At 40.4% G+C, this 17244-nt stretch overlaps 1 protein-coding gene across 4 annotated transcripts in view; it reads left to right on the top strand.

The window, feature by feature from the left end:
- Positions 1-17244, top strand: part of BMX (BMX non-receptor tyrosine kinase) — a 46387-nt gene that overhangs the window by 18716 nt on the left and 10427 nt on the right. For 3 of the 4 annotated variants that reach the window (XM_005228448.5, XM_010822198.4, NM_001192707.2), the window contains 8 exons: positions 3240-3415; positions 4907-4978; positions 5631-5684; positions 8034-8088; positions 9730-9809; positions 12542-12669; positions 15325-15399; positions 16240-16411. In XM_005228448.5, the coding sequence (XP_005228505.1) occupies positions 3240-3415; positions 4907-4978; positions 5631-5684; positions 8034-8088; positions 9730-9809; positions 12542-12669; positions 15325-15399; positions 16240-16411 (812 nt within the window). The remainder of the gene's footprint in view (positions 1-3239; positions 3416-4906; positions 4979-5630; positions 5685-8033; positions 8089-9729; positions 9810-12541; positions 12670-15324; positions 15400-16239; positions 16412-17244) is intronic. The other variant, XM_005228449.5, reaches the window with a different exon arrangement.

Raw genomic sequence — 17244 nt, 5'->3', positions numbered from 1 at the left:
GCAGCCTGCTTTGGGGAAGAGGTCATGGAGAGGCTAAGATTTCTGACCCTTTCAGGATCGAGGCTCAGGAAGAGAAGGTCTAATGAAAAAGAGAGTCATATGTGGCTGGCCCCATCATGATTTGGTAGTGGTGGCTTCTGGTGAGACAGTTTTCTAACACTGACTCTTTATCATATGGGAGACTTTCACGGGTCTCCCCTTGGGGTGTAGTTTTATGACAGAGCAAATGTCTTGACCTTAGCTCTTCGGTTTCTACCCCTCCAACTTTTTACTGGGTCCATTCACTCATTTTGAGCTGAGTTCCTTTCAAGATGGCTTCCAGCTAACTCTCTCTCAAGGGTGGAGTTGGCCTACAGGAAAACAGAGCCTTGATCTCTCTGCTTAGTAAAATTGTATGTGGTTCAAGTTCACAGTACAGGCTATCCTTCTGCTCTGCTTTCTTGGGTTCAAAGCCGTAACTTCCTGCTTTTAGGCTTCCCAGGTAGGTGTCAGCCTCCTCAAATGCCTTGAGACATATAACATGGGTTCCCAGTAGTTTTCTGGAAGCTCGCCTGAAATGAAGAGAGCATCTCCATCCACCCATCAGCTCTGTGGTGGCTTGGGTACTTATTTTCACACACATTCATGCATACTTACTTCTCTCTTTCTATCTAAAGTAAAAACCATATAATTTTTAGACACATCCCTAGTGGTCCAGTGGTTAAAACTCTACATTTCTATTCCAGGGGGAATGGGTTACATCCCTGAACTACATACTGTGGAGCACAGCCAAAACAAAACAACATATAATTTTTGTAAACCAACATGAAAGATAAAACTAAATCCATTATTGTCACAGGTTGAATTTTGTCTCCCTAAATTCATGTCCACCCAAAACCTCAGAATGTGACCTTATTTGGAAAGAGGGTCTTTGAGATATAATTAGTTAAGGACAAAGATGAGATCCTGGATTAGGATAGATCATAAATTCAATTGTTGATGTCCTTATAAGAAGAGGAGGGAACACAGAGAGATACACAGAGAAGGTAGCCACTTAAAGACCTAAGCAGAGATTGGACTTATGATGCCAGAAGCCAAGAATGCTTAGACCCAACAGAAGCTGGAAGAGGCAAGCAAAGATCCTCCCCCTCAGCCTTTCATGAAAACTTGCTTTTGGACTTTTGGTCTCCAGAACTGTAAGAGGATAAATTTCTTTTGTTTTAAACCACTAAATGTGTAGAAATTTGTTATGGCAGTCCTAGGAAGCTGATAGAATTATTAAGGTTTGGGGATTTTATGTTGTTATCAGTGACATTGTTTTTTGGTTTGGATACATGCTTCAGTTCTGAAGCTTGAAAATTATGGCTCTGTAAAACACCTAAAAGCAATGTCCACAACAAGCAAAGGTCAACTGGTGGTTACCTAGGGTCAGTATGGGAGTGGGGATTGACTAGAAATCGGCCCAAGAGATCTTATAGGAGTAATGGAAAATGGTAAAACTGGATGGTGGTGATGATTGCTCAACTTGATAAATTTACTAAAAGTCACTGAATCCTATACTTACAAAGGGTGAATACCACAAAGGGTGGCATGTGGTATATAAATTGTGCTCCAGTAAAGTTTATTTTAAACAAATCTAAGAGCAGAGGAAAATTTAGGAGCCCAAACGAGGCATCTAGTCTCTGGTGAGGAATTCTTTGTGAAATGTGCTGAAAATGATCAGTTGGGCAAATCATTGGCCAAGGGTTCCCAAGTCTGTTTTGATTATAAGCAGCCCTAAGTGATCAGGGATCATAGAAGATACTGTGAAAAGCCTGTTTTCCTCTGCTTGTTTTCACCAGATCATTCAGTAAAGGACTTGTTTTACTCAGATGAGGAAAATTAAAATCTGCTCTCTAGTCATTCTGTTTAGATTTCTGTTTCGGGAAATTTCTACTGCATTTATCTTTGGAAAGAAGCACCTCACAGCTCATAAATAGCATAGCTAAAATATCTAGGATGCCAATCCCTGGAAAAAAGTAAAATATGTGAAAAAAATTAAATTCAGATTATATATCTATATGAATTTTTAATGAAGTATAACATGCACTTAGACAAGTATACAAGTCCTAAGTGGACAACTTCATGAATTTTCACAAACCAAACATATCTGTAATAACTCACACTCAGATGGGTTGAGAACATCTCAGAACCCCAGGACCACCCTTATCTTCCCTTTGGGTCACTACATTCCACCAAAAGTAATCACCAGGCTGACATATAATAGCATAGATTATTTGCCTAGTTTTGATCATTACACAGATGGAATTATAAAGTATATAGTTGTTTATTGCCTATTTTCTCATGAGATTCACTCATAGTTTAGTATGTGGTTGCAATTTATCCTCAATTGCTGTACAGAATTCCATGTGTGAATATAATGCTGTATGAGTTTCTTATTGCTGCTGTAACAAATTACCACAAATTTAGTGGCTTAAAGCAACACAAAGTTTTTTTCATAATTCTAAAGTCAGAAGTCTAGAATCGGGTCTACAAAGCTGTATTCCTTTAGGAGGCTTTAAGAAAATCTATTTACTTACTTTTTCTAGTTTCTGGGGGCTGCCTACATTCCCTGGCTCCTGGCCCCTTTTTCCATCTTTAGGGCCAGATTGGTAGCATCTGCTTTCCTCTCTGATCTTTGTTTCCATCTTTATACCTGTTCCTTAATCTCTGACCTTCTTGCATCTCACTTGTGCCCTTGTGCCCTTGTGATTATATCTGGCTCATCCCAGTAATACAGGATAATCACCCCATTTCAAGATCCTTAACTTAAGTCATATCTGCAAAGTATGTTTTACTATGTAAGGTGACATACTCACAGGTTGCAGGGACTGGGACATAAACATCTTTGGGGAAAGGGCATGATTTAACCGACTACAGCCACAATAAGGTTATTATTGGGCATTTAGGTCATTTCCAGTTTTTACCTAATTGAAATAATTCTGCTATGGAACATTCTTTTATATGTCTTTTGGTTTCACTATTGGGCATATATGGGTCCTAGGATATGTGCAAACAACTCTCCAGTGTGGTCATGCACTTCATACTCCAACCAAGAAAGTATGAGAGTTCCAGCTGCTCCATGTCTTGTGACTACTAGTTACTGCCCCTTTCTTTCCTATTTTTTTTTTAATTTAAGAGCTGATATACTTTGATTGTCAGTTCCCAGCTCATGAATCTGTGCCTCACTGTGATGTACTTGAATCTCTTGTCCTCCAAAGCTGAAGATTCCTAGAGCAGTTCCTATTCTCAAAGTAGATGAACCATCTTCAAGTACCACTCTAGCCCAGTATGACAGTGATTCCAAGAAAAACTATGGCTCCCAGTCAAACATCAACATGAAGTATATTTCAAAAGAAGACTTCCCTGACTGGTGGCAAGTAAGAAAACTGAGAAGGTAAGTCCCAGCTTTCAGTCCAGCTGCACAGCGCGTCAAGTAGGTATTACCGCACTGCCTCAGAGCTGAGCCTCAGCACAGCCTGCACAGGCCATGCATGAGACAGGGCTGCCCTCTCAGAAAATCCTGTGCCTGAGCCAGAAGCCCAGAGTAGTGGTGGCCCCACTGGGACTCAGCACCACAGACTTGCCATTTAGATGATTGAATCTAGTGATGTGTACAATACTTGAGCACTTTATTCCCTTTCTTTTCTTTCCTTCTTCCTCCAAATAACCCCACATTCCAGAACACCAAATCTTTAAAATATATCCTTTATCTGAGAGAGCTTAGAGTGGGTAGGTTTTTGCAATGTGCTTTGGCATCACTGGCCAATGACAAGTATTCAAACGAGGCTGTGGCTGCCTCTCAGGATGTACACCTTCACCTATAGTCTTCTTTGCCACTTGCACTTTTCACTTCACATCTGGGACATTTTTCCTATTTGAAGACATGAGGATATACTACATTTTTCATTTTTTAATGTTTTAGCTGTGGTAAAACAGCACAAAATTTACCACCTTTGTCATTTTGCAGTGTAGAGTTCAGTAATGTTCATTACCTTCCCACTGTTGTGTAAGCTACCTGATTATTGTGAATGTCTGTATTGTATTCCATCATGTGGATAAACCTAAGTGATGCACAACTGATGGACACTCTCCACATGTTCTTAAAAACCACAAAAAGGCTAAATAAATTGCTTGGTATTTTTAAATAAGAGCTTTCTTATGAAGAGCTGAAGGGAAAAAGCTTTGCTAGTGAGCAAGGCTCTTTGGGAAGCTGGGGCTTTCCAGGCTTTCCTTGAACTGCAGCCAGAGGAGCACTTCCTTGTTAAGGAAGCTTGTCACTCTGAAGTGTGATTTTGAAAAAGAGCCTGGGTTGTGAAGGCAAACAGGAAATAGGTCCTACCTTCCAACTAAAACAGCCTTTGGACTTGGAGAAGTCGGCACTGCCTCATGGGCTGCTTCACACACCAAGTAAAAGAGATAAAATGATGGGTGGAGAGGATGAAGAGAACCCTGCAGATCTGTGTGTGTACACGTGGAGTTAAAAGGTTCAGTATTTTCAGGACTTTCCTTTGCAAGCATAACAGCAAAGAGGAAAATGACTTATATTAAAATATATTAATGACAGAATGCTTGCACACATACAAGAAAATCAGAGCAAACCCAGTCAGGATGATTTATTAACCCAAGTTTTCTATTGTTTAGGGTTATTATGAGCCATTATTAAAAACTCTCTTTTGTTTAGGCATCCTATCAAATGACTGCTTTTTAGTGGGGTCACTGCAAGGATGACAATGTGAAAATGACTCATCAGCTTCAATTTCCAAACCAAGTGACATATATGGGTCACAATATTAAATAAAGCTAAAACATATCCAAACAATTACTTTTGTCATTTAACATTTATAAATAAATATAAATTTATGAACTGTATCTCTCTTTTTTGTAGCAGTGAAGATTTGGCATGCAGTAATCAAAGGGAAAGAAATGTTGTAAATCACAACACCTCAAAGATGTCATGGTAAATCAACTTCAGATATTCTGTTGCAGCCAGGATTTCTTTCATCTGCAGGAAAACTAACCACAGGTGTAAAAATTTTGCAACTAGCCTTTAATTTTAAGGTGACTATAAAACAAACAAATACATGGAGTTTGCTTCTTTGAATCCTGACAGTGGTCTGAATGGATAACTTCCGAGGTTACACTGATATTTCCTACCCATCATACATGATATACACAGGTGTCAGCATGAACACGAACCTACCTATGTGAGCCAGAGGGAAAACAACGTGGTGTTGAGGAACTCTTCTTTGAGAATACCTCTATACACTACCCAAGACTTTCTCTAACTTCATATCACAGCTGCCCCTGAAGCATTTCATCTATTTCATGAGTCTGCTCTTCTGACAGAGTCAAAGAAATCTACATTCCTGGGATCCTCCTGTATCAAGGAGCCAATGTCTTATGAGGCTGAGCATGAGCTCAACTTGTGAGCAACCTTCTCTTCACTTTGCTGACCCCTTCCCAAGTGCAAAAAAGGGAAATCTAACAGTGCAGATTTTATTTATGTGGATAAAAGCAGGGTGGGATTTGACATGGCACTGTGAGGCACTTGGATTATTTCTTGGTATTGTGTGTGTGTGTGTATTAACTACGTTTCCTCTCTTCTTAAGGGGCTCCCCTGAATCAAGTTCATCTGAAGAAGAGGAAAACCTTGATGATTATGAGTGAGTTTTGAAAGTCCTCTGTGTTCCTCTAAAACTAGACATAGATATTTCTATTCTATTCTTCTGAAAAGGCTGTATTTACATGGAGAAACTCCTGTGAGGTTCTGGGCCATGAAACTGGAGGATGGGTGACAATAAACTGGGCTGTTACTAATGAAATTGTTGTTCAGTTGCTAAGTCGTGTCCTATTCTTTGTGACCCCATGGACTGCAGCATGCCAGGCTCCCCTGTACTTCACTATCTCCTGGAGTTTGCTCAAATTCATCTCCATTGAGTCAGTGATGCCTTCCAACCACCTTATCCTCTGCCATCCCCTTTTGCTTTTGCCTTCAAATTTTTCCCGGCATCAGGGTCTTTTCCAGTGAGTTGGCTCTTCATATCAGGTGGCCAAAGTACTGGAGCTTCAGCTTCAGCGTCAGTCCTTCCAATGAATATTCAGGGTTAATTTCCTTTAGGATCGACTGGTTTTGATCTCCCTGCCGTCCAAGGGACTCTCAAGAGTCTTCTCCAGCACCACAATTCGAAAGCATCAATTCTTTGGCGCTCAGCCTTCTTTAGGGTCCAATTCTCACATCTGTACATGACTACTGGAAAAACCACAGCTTTGACTAGACAGACCTTTGTAGGAAAAGTGATACCTCTGCCTTTTAATACACTGTCTAGGTTTGTCATAGCTTTTCTTCCAAGGACCAAGCATCTTCTAATTTAATGGCTGCATTTACTGTCAGCAGTGATTTTGGAGCCCAAGAAAATAAAATCGGTCACTGCTTCCACTTTTTCTCCTTCTATTTGTCATGAAGTGATGGAACCAGATGCCATGATCTTAGTGTTTTGAATGTTGAGTTTTAAGCCAGCTTTTTCACTCTCCTCTTTCATCCTCATCAATATACTTCCCCCCAATCTAGATGATCTAAACTGGCTGCACAAATTCTTGGGATTTATTACCTAGCTGACCCCCATCCCTTTATTTTGCTTTGTCTTCATAGATACAGCCTATGACATTTCTGCTGATTATTTCTTTCCTGGAGGCCCTCATCAGGATGATTTTTGAAGGCTCTTATTAGCTTTAAGTCCAATTTTGAAGTTAGTTATGATGCAGTAATTTCACATAGTAGCACAACTGAGCCTTGAATATCAGAGCATTTTTATGTTGGGAGATTCCTATTTCAAGGGTGACCTTATCATTGAACATCCAAACTAGGATACTTTAAGAAGAGGAAGAATGTACTGTTCAGTGTTACACCTGGACATAGGACAAAGACACAGGACCATACAGACATAAAGTGGACTCCTCTGGGCAAGTAAGAATGTGTGCTCACCTCAATTACACAGAGACAGAGTGGTCTTAAGTGGCTGTTAAGGTCCTTTCCAAAATCTAAGATTCTATCATTGGACAACAATTAGGCACAAATTATCACCTCCTGGATTTAGTTGTAGCGTAGTTGCTCAGTCCTGTCTGACGCTTTGTGAGCCCATGGACTGTAGCCCGCCAGGCTCCTCTGTCCATGGAATTTCCCAGGCAAGAATACTGGAGTGGGTTGCCATTCCCTTCTCCAGGGGATCGTCTTGACCTGGGGACTGAACCCAGGTCTCCCGCATTTCAGGCAGATTCTTTAGCATCTGAGCCACCAGGGACTTAGAGGCTGGCATTAAGGAGAAGTGGGAATAACAAGGCACACTGCATCTCTCAGACAACCTGCTACCTGACAGTGACTAAGTCAGTTGGACACTAGGAGAACACATATTACTAGCTTTGTTTTTGTATGAGTTCTGTTATTGTTTCATTGGCTACAAGTGTAGTGAGAGCTTTTTCAAAGTACATGTCACTGCCTCCACTTCCCCTACTTTTACCCTCCAGAAGGCACCTGCTGGAATCATTCAAACTAAGATAAAAATGACTGAGAAAGACCAGCACAAAAATTATCCAAAGATAATTGTACTTTAACAATTGACAAAGATTTAAACCAATGGGAGTGAACCTCTCATCATGGACTTTAGTCTTTAGTATTTAGATGAACTGGAAGGCTTCCTTTGATTCAGAAAGCCCAGCTGTGACCATACAGACAGTCTCTGTCTCCATCATTTCTAGATTCCAAAGTGGGGTGAGAGGTGTGCCTTGGGGAAACAATCAGGAAAGATATGTAGGCCCCACCCCCAGAATCACAACTGGGTGGTGGAGACTCAGGAATCTGAGTTTTTTAAATAGCTCTTCAAGTGATTCTCTTCAGCAGCCAAGTTTGGAAACCCCTGATCTAAGCCAATGCATCATTTTACAGATGAGAAAGTTAAGTGACAAGTTATGCAATTAAAAACTATTCATTCTCAAAATGGAATTCTTTTCTATTGCAGCTGGTTTGCAGGTAACATCTCCAGGTCACAATCTGAGCAGTTACTGAGACAAAAGGTAAGTAGTTTCATCTTTAAAATAGCCTCTAAGAATGTCTTTCTGTTGTTGGGCTCAGAGGGTACCGCACTGCTCACAGAAACCCTATCGTTAATTATACAGTCCAGACATCATAGTGCTAATTGTTCAGCTTATGGGTTACCAGGTCCTTCACATCTAGCCTTCCTCTATTCCCTTTGCTCTATAATAAACCATTCAAAAATTTAGTGGTTGAAGCAAGATCTATGATTCCTCACCATTCTGGAGGCAGCTGGGCCAGCAGTTTTTCTGCAGGTTTTGCTTAGATTCACTCACGTAGCTGCCTTTAGCTGGTGGACTGACTAACAGTGGGGTTAGCTGGGGTAGTCAACCAGGGTGGGTGCCATGTTCCATCTCCATGTGGCTAACTTGGGCTTCCTCACAGCATGGTGATCTCAAGGCAGTGGTTGAAGAGGCCAAGCCTCACAGTTCAGGGCAAGTAAATACGGAGTCTCAGCTTTTGTCATGTTTGCTAATGTCCCACTGGCCAAAGCAAATCACATGGCCCAGCCCAGAGTCAATGTGGGAGGGGACTGCCCAGAGCAGGAATATACAAAGAGAAGACTTACTGGGGGCCATCTGCACCTCATACTTCAATTCTGTCACAAAAACCATTAGCACCTAAACCAGAGTACAGCAGATGTAATGGGGAGTAAATCTATCGGATTTTGTTACTAGTTGGTAATGGACTTACCAATGGCAAACTCTTTTGACCTAGAAAAATAATACTTTGCTATAGTTCAACGTAATACAGCATACCAATTATTTCTTTGAGGGGTAATAACGAGAAGGTGGTGACCACTATCGAACTCAGTATTTTTTCACATTCACAGTTTTAAAATCCACTTTGTCTCAATCTAAACTTGCTTAGAATCAGAACATTAAGCAAAGCAAGTTGAGCATAAATTTAACAAATGATTTGTTCTGTATCTTTGGTGTTCCAGGGGCATGATATGGTGATAGAAGTGTTAGTCACTCAGTCATGTCTGACTCTTTGCGACCCCATGGTCTATCCATGGAATTCTCCAGGCAAGAATACTGGAGTGGGTTGCCATTTCCTTCTCCAGGGGACCTTTCCAACCCAGGGATCAAACTCAGGTCTCCTGCATTGCCAGCAGATTCTTTACCATCTGGATAGCTGGCTTTAAATTTTATTTCTGAAAGATTAAAATGTTAGGCTTGCACAAACACCAAACAGGGAAAACTATCACAGGTTAAAAATTAACTGGAGAGGAAGAGTTGAGGCACATAGTTCAGTTCAGTTCAGTCGCTCAGTCTTGTCCGACTCTTTGTGACCCCATGAATGGCAGCATGCCAGGCTTCCCTGTCCATCACCAACTCCCGGAGTCCACTCAGACTCACGTCCATCGACTCAGTGATGCCATGCAGCCATCTCATCCTCTGTCGTCCCCTTCACAGGGTAAACCTATAAAGACAATGGGTGAGAGAAAGAGGGAAGCTAAACTGGGAGTTCTTTCCATGCCAACTAGTGGGCAATCTGTGCTGTCAATGACATTTAAAGTGGATCTAAAAGATCTATTTTCCTACCACCTACCAGCACAAGTCATTTTCAAGAATAATGAAAATGTTTTCTGTCCCTTCCATATTCGCCTTTCTATTTAGGGGAAAGAAGGAGCATTTATGGTTAGAAACTCCAGCCAGGCGGGAATGTACACAGTGTCCTTGTTTAGTAAGGCTATGAAGTAAGTACGATGTGGATTTCTTTATCTTCTTGTGTATGTTCTTTGAATATCCTGGTCATTGGGTCACATTTTGCGATAAGACCCCATCTTTCAACTCTGGAATTTGGAATCAAAGTATTTCTGTTGAATGTGACTATTTGTAGTTGCCTTCCCCCACCCCCACTACTTTCAAGAGGCTGTTTTCTAGGTGATTCGCTCCTACCCATTGCAGGCAGCAGAGTATTGCCCAGTATACGGACTGCCTCAGGAAACTCTTGTTAAAGGAATCCTGCATTATTCCCCCTTGATTCATCCTGAGCCTAGAAAGAGAGAAAAATAGCAATGGCACCTCTCCACTCTTGGTTCTAGCAACCAGCCGAACTGAGAAACCTACCCCAACGTCTGGTTTTTAGTAAGTCTTTCCAGTGGGAGCAGGAGGTTGATTCAGTGTAGCAGTGTTTTCACCGATGGCTCCTTTCTAGGATGCTGTCCTATTGGTGGGGTTAAGAGTTCTGGTGTGAAGCTGCACCTCTGAGTCCAAATCCTGACTCTGCCATTCCAAAACATTAGGACATTAAGCAAGTTACTTAATTTCTGTGCCTCAACTTCCTCATCTGAAAAGTGGACATAATAACAATTATTATGTTCTATGGATGAAATGGATTAATTCACATATTGGAGCAGAACAGTGCCTGGCACATAGTAATGTGTTTACTATTATTGTTGTTGTTTGGAAAAAGTAATATGAGCTGCCTCACTACTTCTATCCCAACACTTAGGTGTATATAAGGCCCCCACAGTCATCTCAAGCAAGCTGTCATCAACAACATCAGGATTCCCCTCCAGAGTTTTATAAGCCACTTTCCCATTGGTTGTTAGCCTTTTTGTTCCTTCTAAACATCCTGTGAAGCAAACAGGAAAGCTGTTTTTACTTGCACCATTTTACATGAGAGGATTGTGGTTCAAACAGAGCTTACAAAGACCCACCCTCAAAACTAATAAATGACCCACTTGAACCCAAACCTTCAATAGCTGAGTTCATGTTCATGTTCTCTCAACCATATCCCTGTGTCTTTGCTGAAATCTGGTCAGATCTTGATTAGGACCATTTGAAAAAAAAAGTCTACATTTGCGACCCTTTCTTAATGGTTGGATTGAATGACCTTGAATGACTGAAGGGCCTTGGTGGCTTCTCGATATGCCCTGTCTCATGCTGCATATATGTATTTTTAAAATAATTAATGTAAAAGTTATTTTATTTCAGGAATGTTTTCACAGAGTGCCTACTTCCAATTTGAGATAACAGCATGTACCATAAACATCCGCATGGCATCTTTCACTGCTAGAAGCCACATTCCCGGTGCACCTCATGCACAAAGTTGCAAATGTGGGTGGTGACTCAAGCCAACCCAGTAAGGAGGCAGAGAAGGCCTGGATCACTGAATATCAAAATCTCTGCGGCCCTCAGGCCCTCCAGTTTCAGCCAAATCTGATGTCAAAAGTCCTCTTAGTTAAGCTTCTTGACACTGGATTCATTTTTGAAGGTGGCTAGGGAGAAAAAAATCAGCAAACAGATGAGGAATCAAATGAAAAGAATCCCAGTGAATGACTACAGAAGGCTTCTTTTATGAAACACCATCAGTGGGCTGAATTTGATTCTAAGACCAAGAGCCAATGAGCCATTTGCAACAAGAAAGCATCCTTTCTCTTTTTATAATTACAATTCTAGTAAGGGTGGTATTATAGCAATAAGAATATATTAATAGTTTTTTATGTGCCAAGTATAGTGCAAACTGATATGGTCATAATCTCAACTGAACTTTGAAATAACTGGATGAGGTAACTAGCCAGCAACAGAACTCTACTCAAAACCCAGTTCTAGACTGGTGTGTGTGTGTGTGTGTGTGTGTGCACGTGTGCGCACACATGCACTTAGTCACTCAGTCATGTCCGACTGTTTGCAACTCCATGGACTATAGCCTACCAGACTCCTTTGTTCATGGGATTCTCCAGAATACTGGAGTGGTAGCCATTCCTTTCTCCAGGGGATGTTCCCATCTCAGGGACTGAACCCTTGTCTCCTGCATCTCCTTCATTGCAGGTGGATTTTTTACTGTCTGAGCCACAGGGAAGCCTGGACTGCCATGCCATACTCTAAAATCTAAGACAGGCACATCATTGCTGGTTAGCCTAAATCAACATGCATCAATTCACCACTATTTTCTACAAGTAGAGCAAAAGAAAAAGAATGTTTTATGTGGAAAAGGTACAAGTTCACAAGAGGAATTAAAGGCTGTTCCCACACACTCCATCCTGTACACTCCACTCCCAAAAGAGCCTCCACCCACAGCCTAGTGACCATTTTTTCCCACATTTTAATCTCCATTATTATCCTAAAAGAGAACTGATATTTCAGAATAATGATCCTAAAAACTGCAGGGCTCTCAATCATCAAAGGAAGATGGCTGCTTTATACTTACTAAGGGAAGAACCGTACAGAAAGGGGGAATTTTATGATAGGTGAATTCTGTATGAGCACAAAGGATCCACTGAGTTCAGAGAGGAGCTCTCTTACATAATTATGGCTTGTCATGTATACCTCCAGAAAAAACACTGGATGTCGAGACTGAGAAACCGTCTCTGACTTTCCTCTCCAAAATTTGCAAATGTACCTAAGACAATGATTTAATCATTCTTTAATCAAGCTTCAGTTGTTGATTTAAAACATTCTAACATTCTTTCTTCCTTACTAGTGATAAAAAAGGAACTGTCAAACATTACCATGTGCATACAAATGCTGAGAACAAATTGTACCTGGCAGAAAACTACTGTTTTGATTCCATTCCAAAGCTTATTCACTATCATCAACACAATTCAGCAGGTAACTTGGTTCAGTTTTTCTCTTACGCTGATAAATATAAATTTTCTTGGACATTACTGACCCTCCAAATTCTTTTTTAAAACTGAAGAATAGTTGATTTACAGTGTTTCAGGTGTACAGCAAAGTGATTCAGTTATATATATATATATTCTTTTTCAGATTCTTCCCATTTTGGGTTATTATAAGATACTAAATATAATTCTCTGTGCATTACAGTAGGACCTTGTTTGTTTTACATGTAGTAGTGTGTATCTGCTAAACTCAAACTCCTAATTTATCCCTCCCCCTCCCCCAATACTCTCAATTATATAAGGAACCATGAAAGTAGGGGGAAAATGCTCACAAGCCCTATGCCTGCTGTGCGGGGTTTTGTGTGTATGTGTATGTGTATATACACACACAATTTTATTTATTCATTTACTTTGGGCTCTGCTGGGTCTTTGTTGCTGCACTGGCTTTCCCTAGTTGCAGTGCGTGGGCAGTCACCGCAGTGACTTCTCTTGTTGTGGAGCATGGGCTCTAGGGTGTGCGGGCTTCAGCAGTTGTGGCTCCTGGGCTCTAGAGCACAGGCTCAGTAATTGTGGGGCACAGGCTTACTTGCTCTGCGACATGTGGGATCCTCCTGGATCAGGGATCGAACTCGTGTCTCCAGCATTGACAGGTGGATTCTTTACCACTGAGCCACCAGGGAAGCCCTGCTGTGTGGTTTTTACCCTACATTTCCTGGAATATAACATTATACACTCTACAATGCCAGAAAAAAACGAAGCTGAGTGAGTTCAATGACTTAGAAGTAGAGATTCCCTTTTAAAATATTTGCAGGGTTTTTTTCTGCCTATAGAAGATGATTGCAAAATTCAAATAAGATAGAAATGTGCATCATTGGAGACATAACCTCCATGAACAAGTCAGTGTCTATTCTGAAATTTTTTTCTACGCTGATACTAACACTCATTATATATGTATATATATTATATATGTGTGTATGTATACACATTATATGTTTACAGAGATGAGATCATTCTACACATACTACTTTTCAGCTTACTTTCTTTCCTCAGCATCTTAGAGGTCTTTCCACGCACATGCATACAGTTGAGTCTGTTCTGTTAAAAGAGAATTCTAGTGTAGAATGACTCCATCATTTTTCACCTAATCCTACACTGATAAGCAGTTGGAGTATATACAATATTTTCCCATAATACTGGCTGTTTCAGTAAATATAGCTTTGTGCACCTGTATGGGTGTTTCTGTAGCCAAACTCCCTAAAAGAATTTGAGATAATGGTTAAGAACATTTAAAATTGAGGCACTGTCAAATGCTTTTCAGAAATGTACACTCCCACCAAGAGCAACACTTCATTCTCACTGACTCTGGGTACTATCACTCTTTTTAATTTTGCCTGATTGACTGCTGAAATATATATACAGAAATTGCCATATGATCCAGGAATTCCATTCCTGGGTATATATCCAAAGAAAATAAAAACATTCACTTGAAAAGATATATGAACCCCATGTTCATAGACACATTATTTACAATAGCCGAGATATGGAAGCAACTTAAGTATCCATCACCAGATGAACAGATAAAGAAGATGTGGTACATATATACAATGGAATATTACTCAGTCATAAAAGAGAATGAAATTCTATCATTTGCAACAAGTCAGTGGACTAGAAGGTTTATGTTCAGTGAAATGTCATACAAAGACAAATACTTTGTTATCACATATGTGGAATCTAAAACATAAAACAAAAGTAAGAATATAACTAACCATACTCACAGATACAGAGAACAAACTAGTGGTTACTGGGGGAGAGACAGGGAAGGGGCAAGACAGGGGTAGGGGATTAAGCGATACAAACTACTATGTATAAAATTAACAAGTTATAAGGATATATTATACAGCACAGGGAAATACAGCCATTATTTTCTAATACCTTTAAATGGAGTATAATCTATAAAAATACTGAATCACTAGGTTGTACACCCAAAACTAATATAGTATTGTAAATCCACTGTGCTGCTGCTGCTGCTGCTAAGTCGCTTCAGTTGTGTCTGACTCTGTGCGACCCCATAGACGGCAGCCCACCAGGCTCCCCTGTCCCTGGGATTCTCCAGGCAAGAATTATGGAGTGGGTTGCCATTTCCTTCTCCAATGCATGAAAGTGAAAAGTGAAAGTGAAGTCGCTCAGTTGTGTCCGACTCTTATCGACCCCATGGACTGCAGCCTAACAGGCTCCTCCGTCCATGGGATTTTCCAGGCAAGAGTACTGGAGTGGGGTGCCATTGCCTTCTCCAGATGGCTAGCTAATAACACAATAATAAAAAAGGAGAAAAGTTAGAAAAAATGGGGAAAATTTTTAAATAGATTCCATCAAGAAACTAATTTTGATGAGATTTTAAAAAATCACATAAAGTAGTTTTACACTTTTAATTTTTGCTTTAATAGAACTAATTAGTCAAGCCCAGCAAATTAATTTTACAGGACGAATATGGTCAAAATAGATTCTTTCTGCATGAGAACATCCTGAACTCTGTGCTTTTTCAGCTCCTCTAGATACAGCAGAAGCAGAGATGTGAACCAATGTAATGTAATGTGATGTGATACAATGTGATCATGTGATGATAATGTTGCTGATTTCATTGCAGGCATGATCACACGACTCCGCCACCCTGTGTCGACCAAGGCCAATAAGGTTCCCATCTCTGTGTCCTTGGGAAGCGGTATGGACATGCCCTTGTGCTCCTAAACGCCTATCTTTTGTGGTTTAAAAATATACATATATTTATATGTATATATACATACATTTTTATATATTATACATCTGGTGGCTCAGCGGTAAAGAATCCTTAGTGTGCTTAGTACCCTTAGTTTGGTAAAATAACATTACATTTTCTTATAAAGCAAATTAAACTCTGATCTGGGAGAGTGTCATTATCATAAGTACACAAGGTTGCAAACTAGCCCCATGATCAGGCACAGACTCCAGAATGAGAAAGGACAGGCAGTGGATCCATCTTTTTGGTATGCTCGGGAGATTACAAAATTAGGTTGGTAGGATAGAAAAGATTTTAGTTTGTTCAAGAAAATTAATGAATATATTACAGCTGAGGCCCTCCCTGGCCCTATCTGAACAGGGATCTGCTTCCTGTCTTCCTTTTTTTCCCCCAGTAAATTTACAATAATGACACCCTCCCGGATCAGAGTTTAATTTGTTTTATAAGAAAATGTAATGTTATTTCACCAAGCTAAGAGCACTAAACACATCAAGTCTTTCCAACATACCTCTGGTTGCTAAAGGTTTTTTAACTCTAATCTTTCTTGTCACTAATTGAAGCTACTTCAGGAACAATACTGTTCTGGTGGCATTGTCATGTGGTTTAACAGGTCATAAGATCACATAACTAACAGTTTTCTTTTTAAGTGAGCAACTTTTTAAAAAAGTCTTGCTGTTCTTCATGTTGTCAATATTAAAGTCTCACTGGAGAGGAAGTCACTTGAGAAGCTGTTAGCCTCAAACTCTTCTATTCTTATCCTGAAGAGTGCCTGTCTTGCTTTATTAGGAATCTGGGAACTGAAACGTGAAGAGATTACCCTGTTGAAGGAGCTGGGAAGTGGCCAGTTTGGAGTGGTCCATCTGGGCAAGTGGAAGGGGAAGTATGATGTTGCTGTTAAGATGATCAAGGAGGGCTCCATGTCAGAAGATGAATTCTTCCAGGAGGCCCAGACCATGACGTAAGTTTCTTCTGAGGAACTGTTGTTTAGCCCTCATCATGAGAGGACATTCATGCTAACAGGACTGTCCCTAACATCTGTAAGGCCTGAACCAAGAGTCCACATATCATAGAATATATAATGGAATATTAGCCATAGAAATGAAAAATGTCATTTGCAGCAATATGGATAGACCTAGATATTAGCATATTAAGTGAAGACACAAAAAGACAAATATCATATGATAACACTTATATGCGGAATCTAAAATGGGACTCAAATGAACTTATCTGTGAAAAAGAAACAGACTCACAGACATACAGAACAGACTTGTGGCTGCCAGGGGGGAGGGGAAGTAGGAGGGATGGAGTGGGAGTTTGGGGTGCACAATGCAAATGCAAATTATTATATACAGAATGGATAAACAACAAGGTCCTACTGTATAGCACAGGGAACTATATTCTATATCCTGTAATAAACCATAATGGAAAAGAAAAAAGAATCATCCTGTTAATCGATAAAAGTAGGTCAATTACATAAGGAGTAATTGATGAACATCCTAATAGCTGTGGGGACCTACTAGAAGTGCTATGTCACGTGGTTGTGGTGGTTGTTTGGTTGCTAAGTCATGTCCGACTCTTTTGTGACCCCGTGGACTATAGCCCGCCAGGCTCCTCTGTCCATGGACTTCTCCAGGCAAGAAAACTGGAGTGGGTTACCATGCCCTCCTCCAGGGGATCTTCCTGACCCAGGGATGGAATCCATGTTTCCTGCTTGGCAGGCAGATCTCTTTACCACTGAGTCACCTGGGAAGCCCATGTCATGTAGTTACTATTTTCTAATCTATTAACAAA

Source organism: Bos taurus, chromosome X (genome assembly GCF_002263795.3).
Source record: "Bos taurus isolate L1 Dominette 01449 registration number 42190680 breed Hereford chromosome X, ARS-UCD2.0, whole genome shotgun sequence".
NCBI classification, from domain to species: domain Eukaryota; kingdom Metazoa; phylum Chordata; class Mammalia; order Artiodactyla; family Bovidae; genus Bos; species Bos taurus.
The sequence above is the reverse complement of the archived record's forward strand: the minus strand, read 5'-3'. Positions and strand labels throughout refer to the sequence as shown.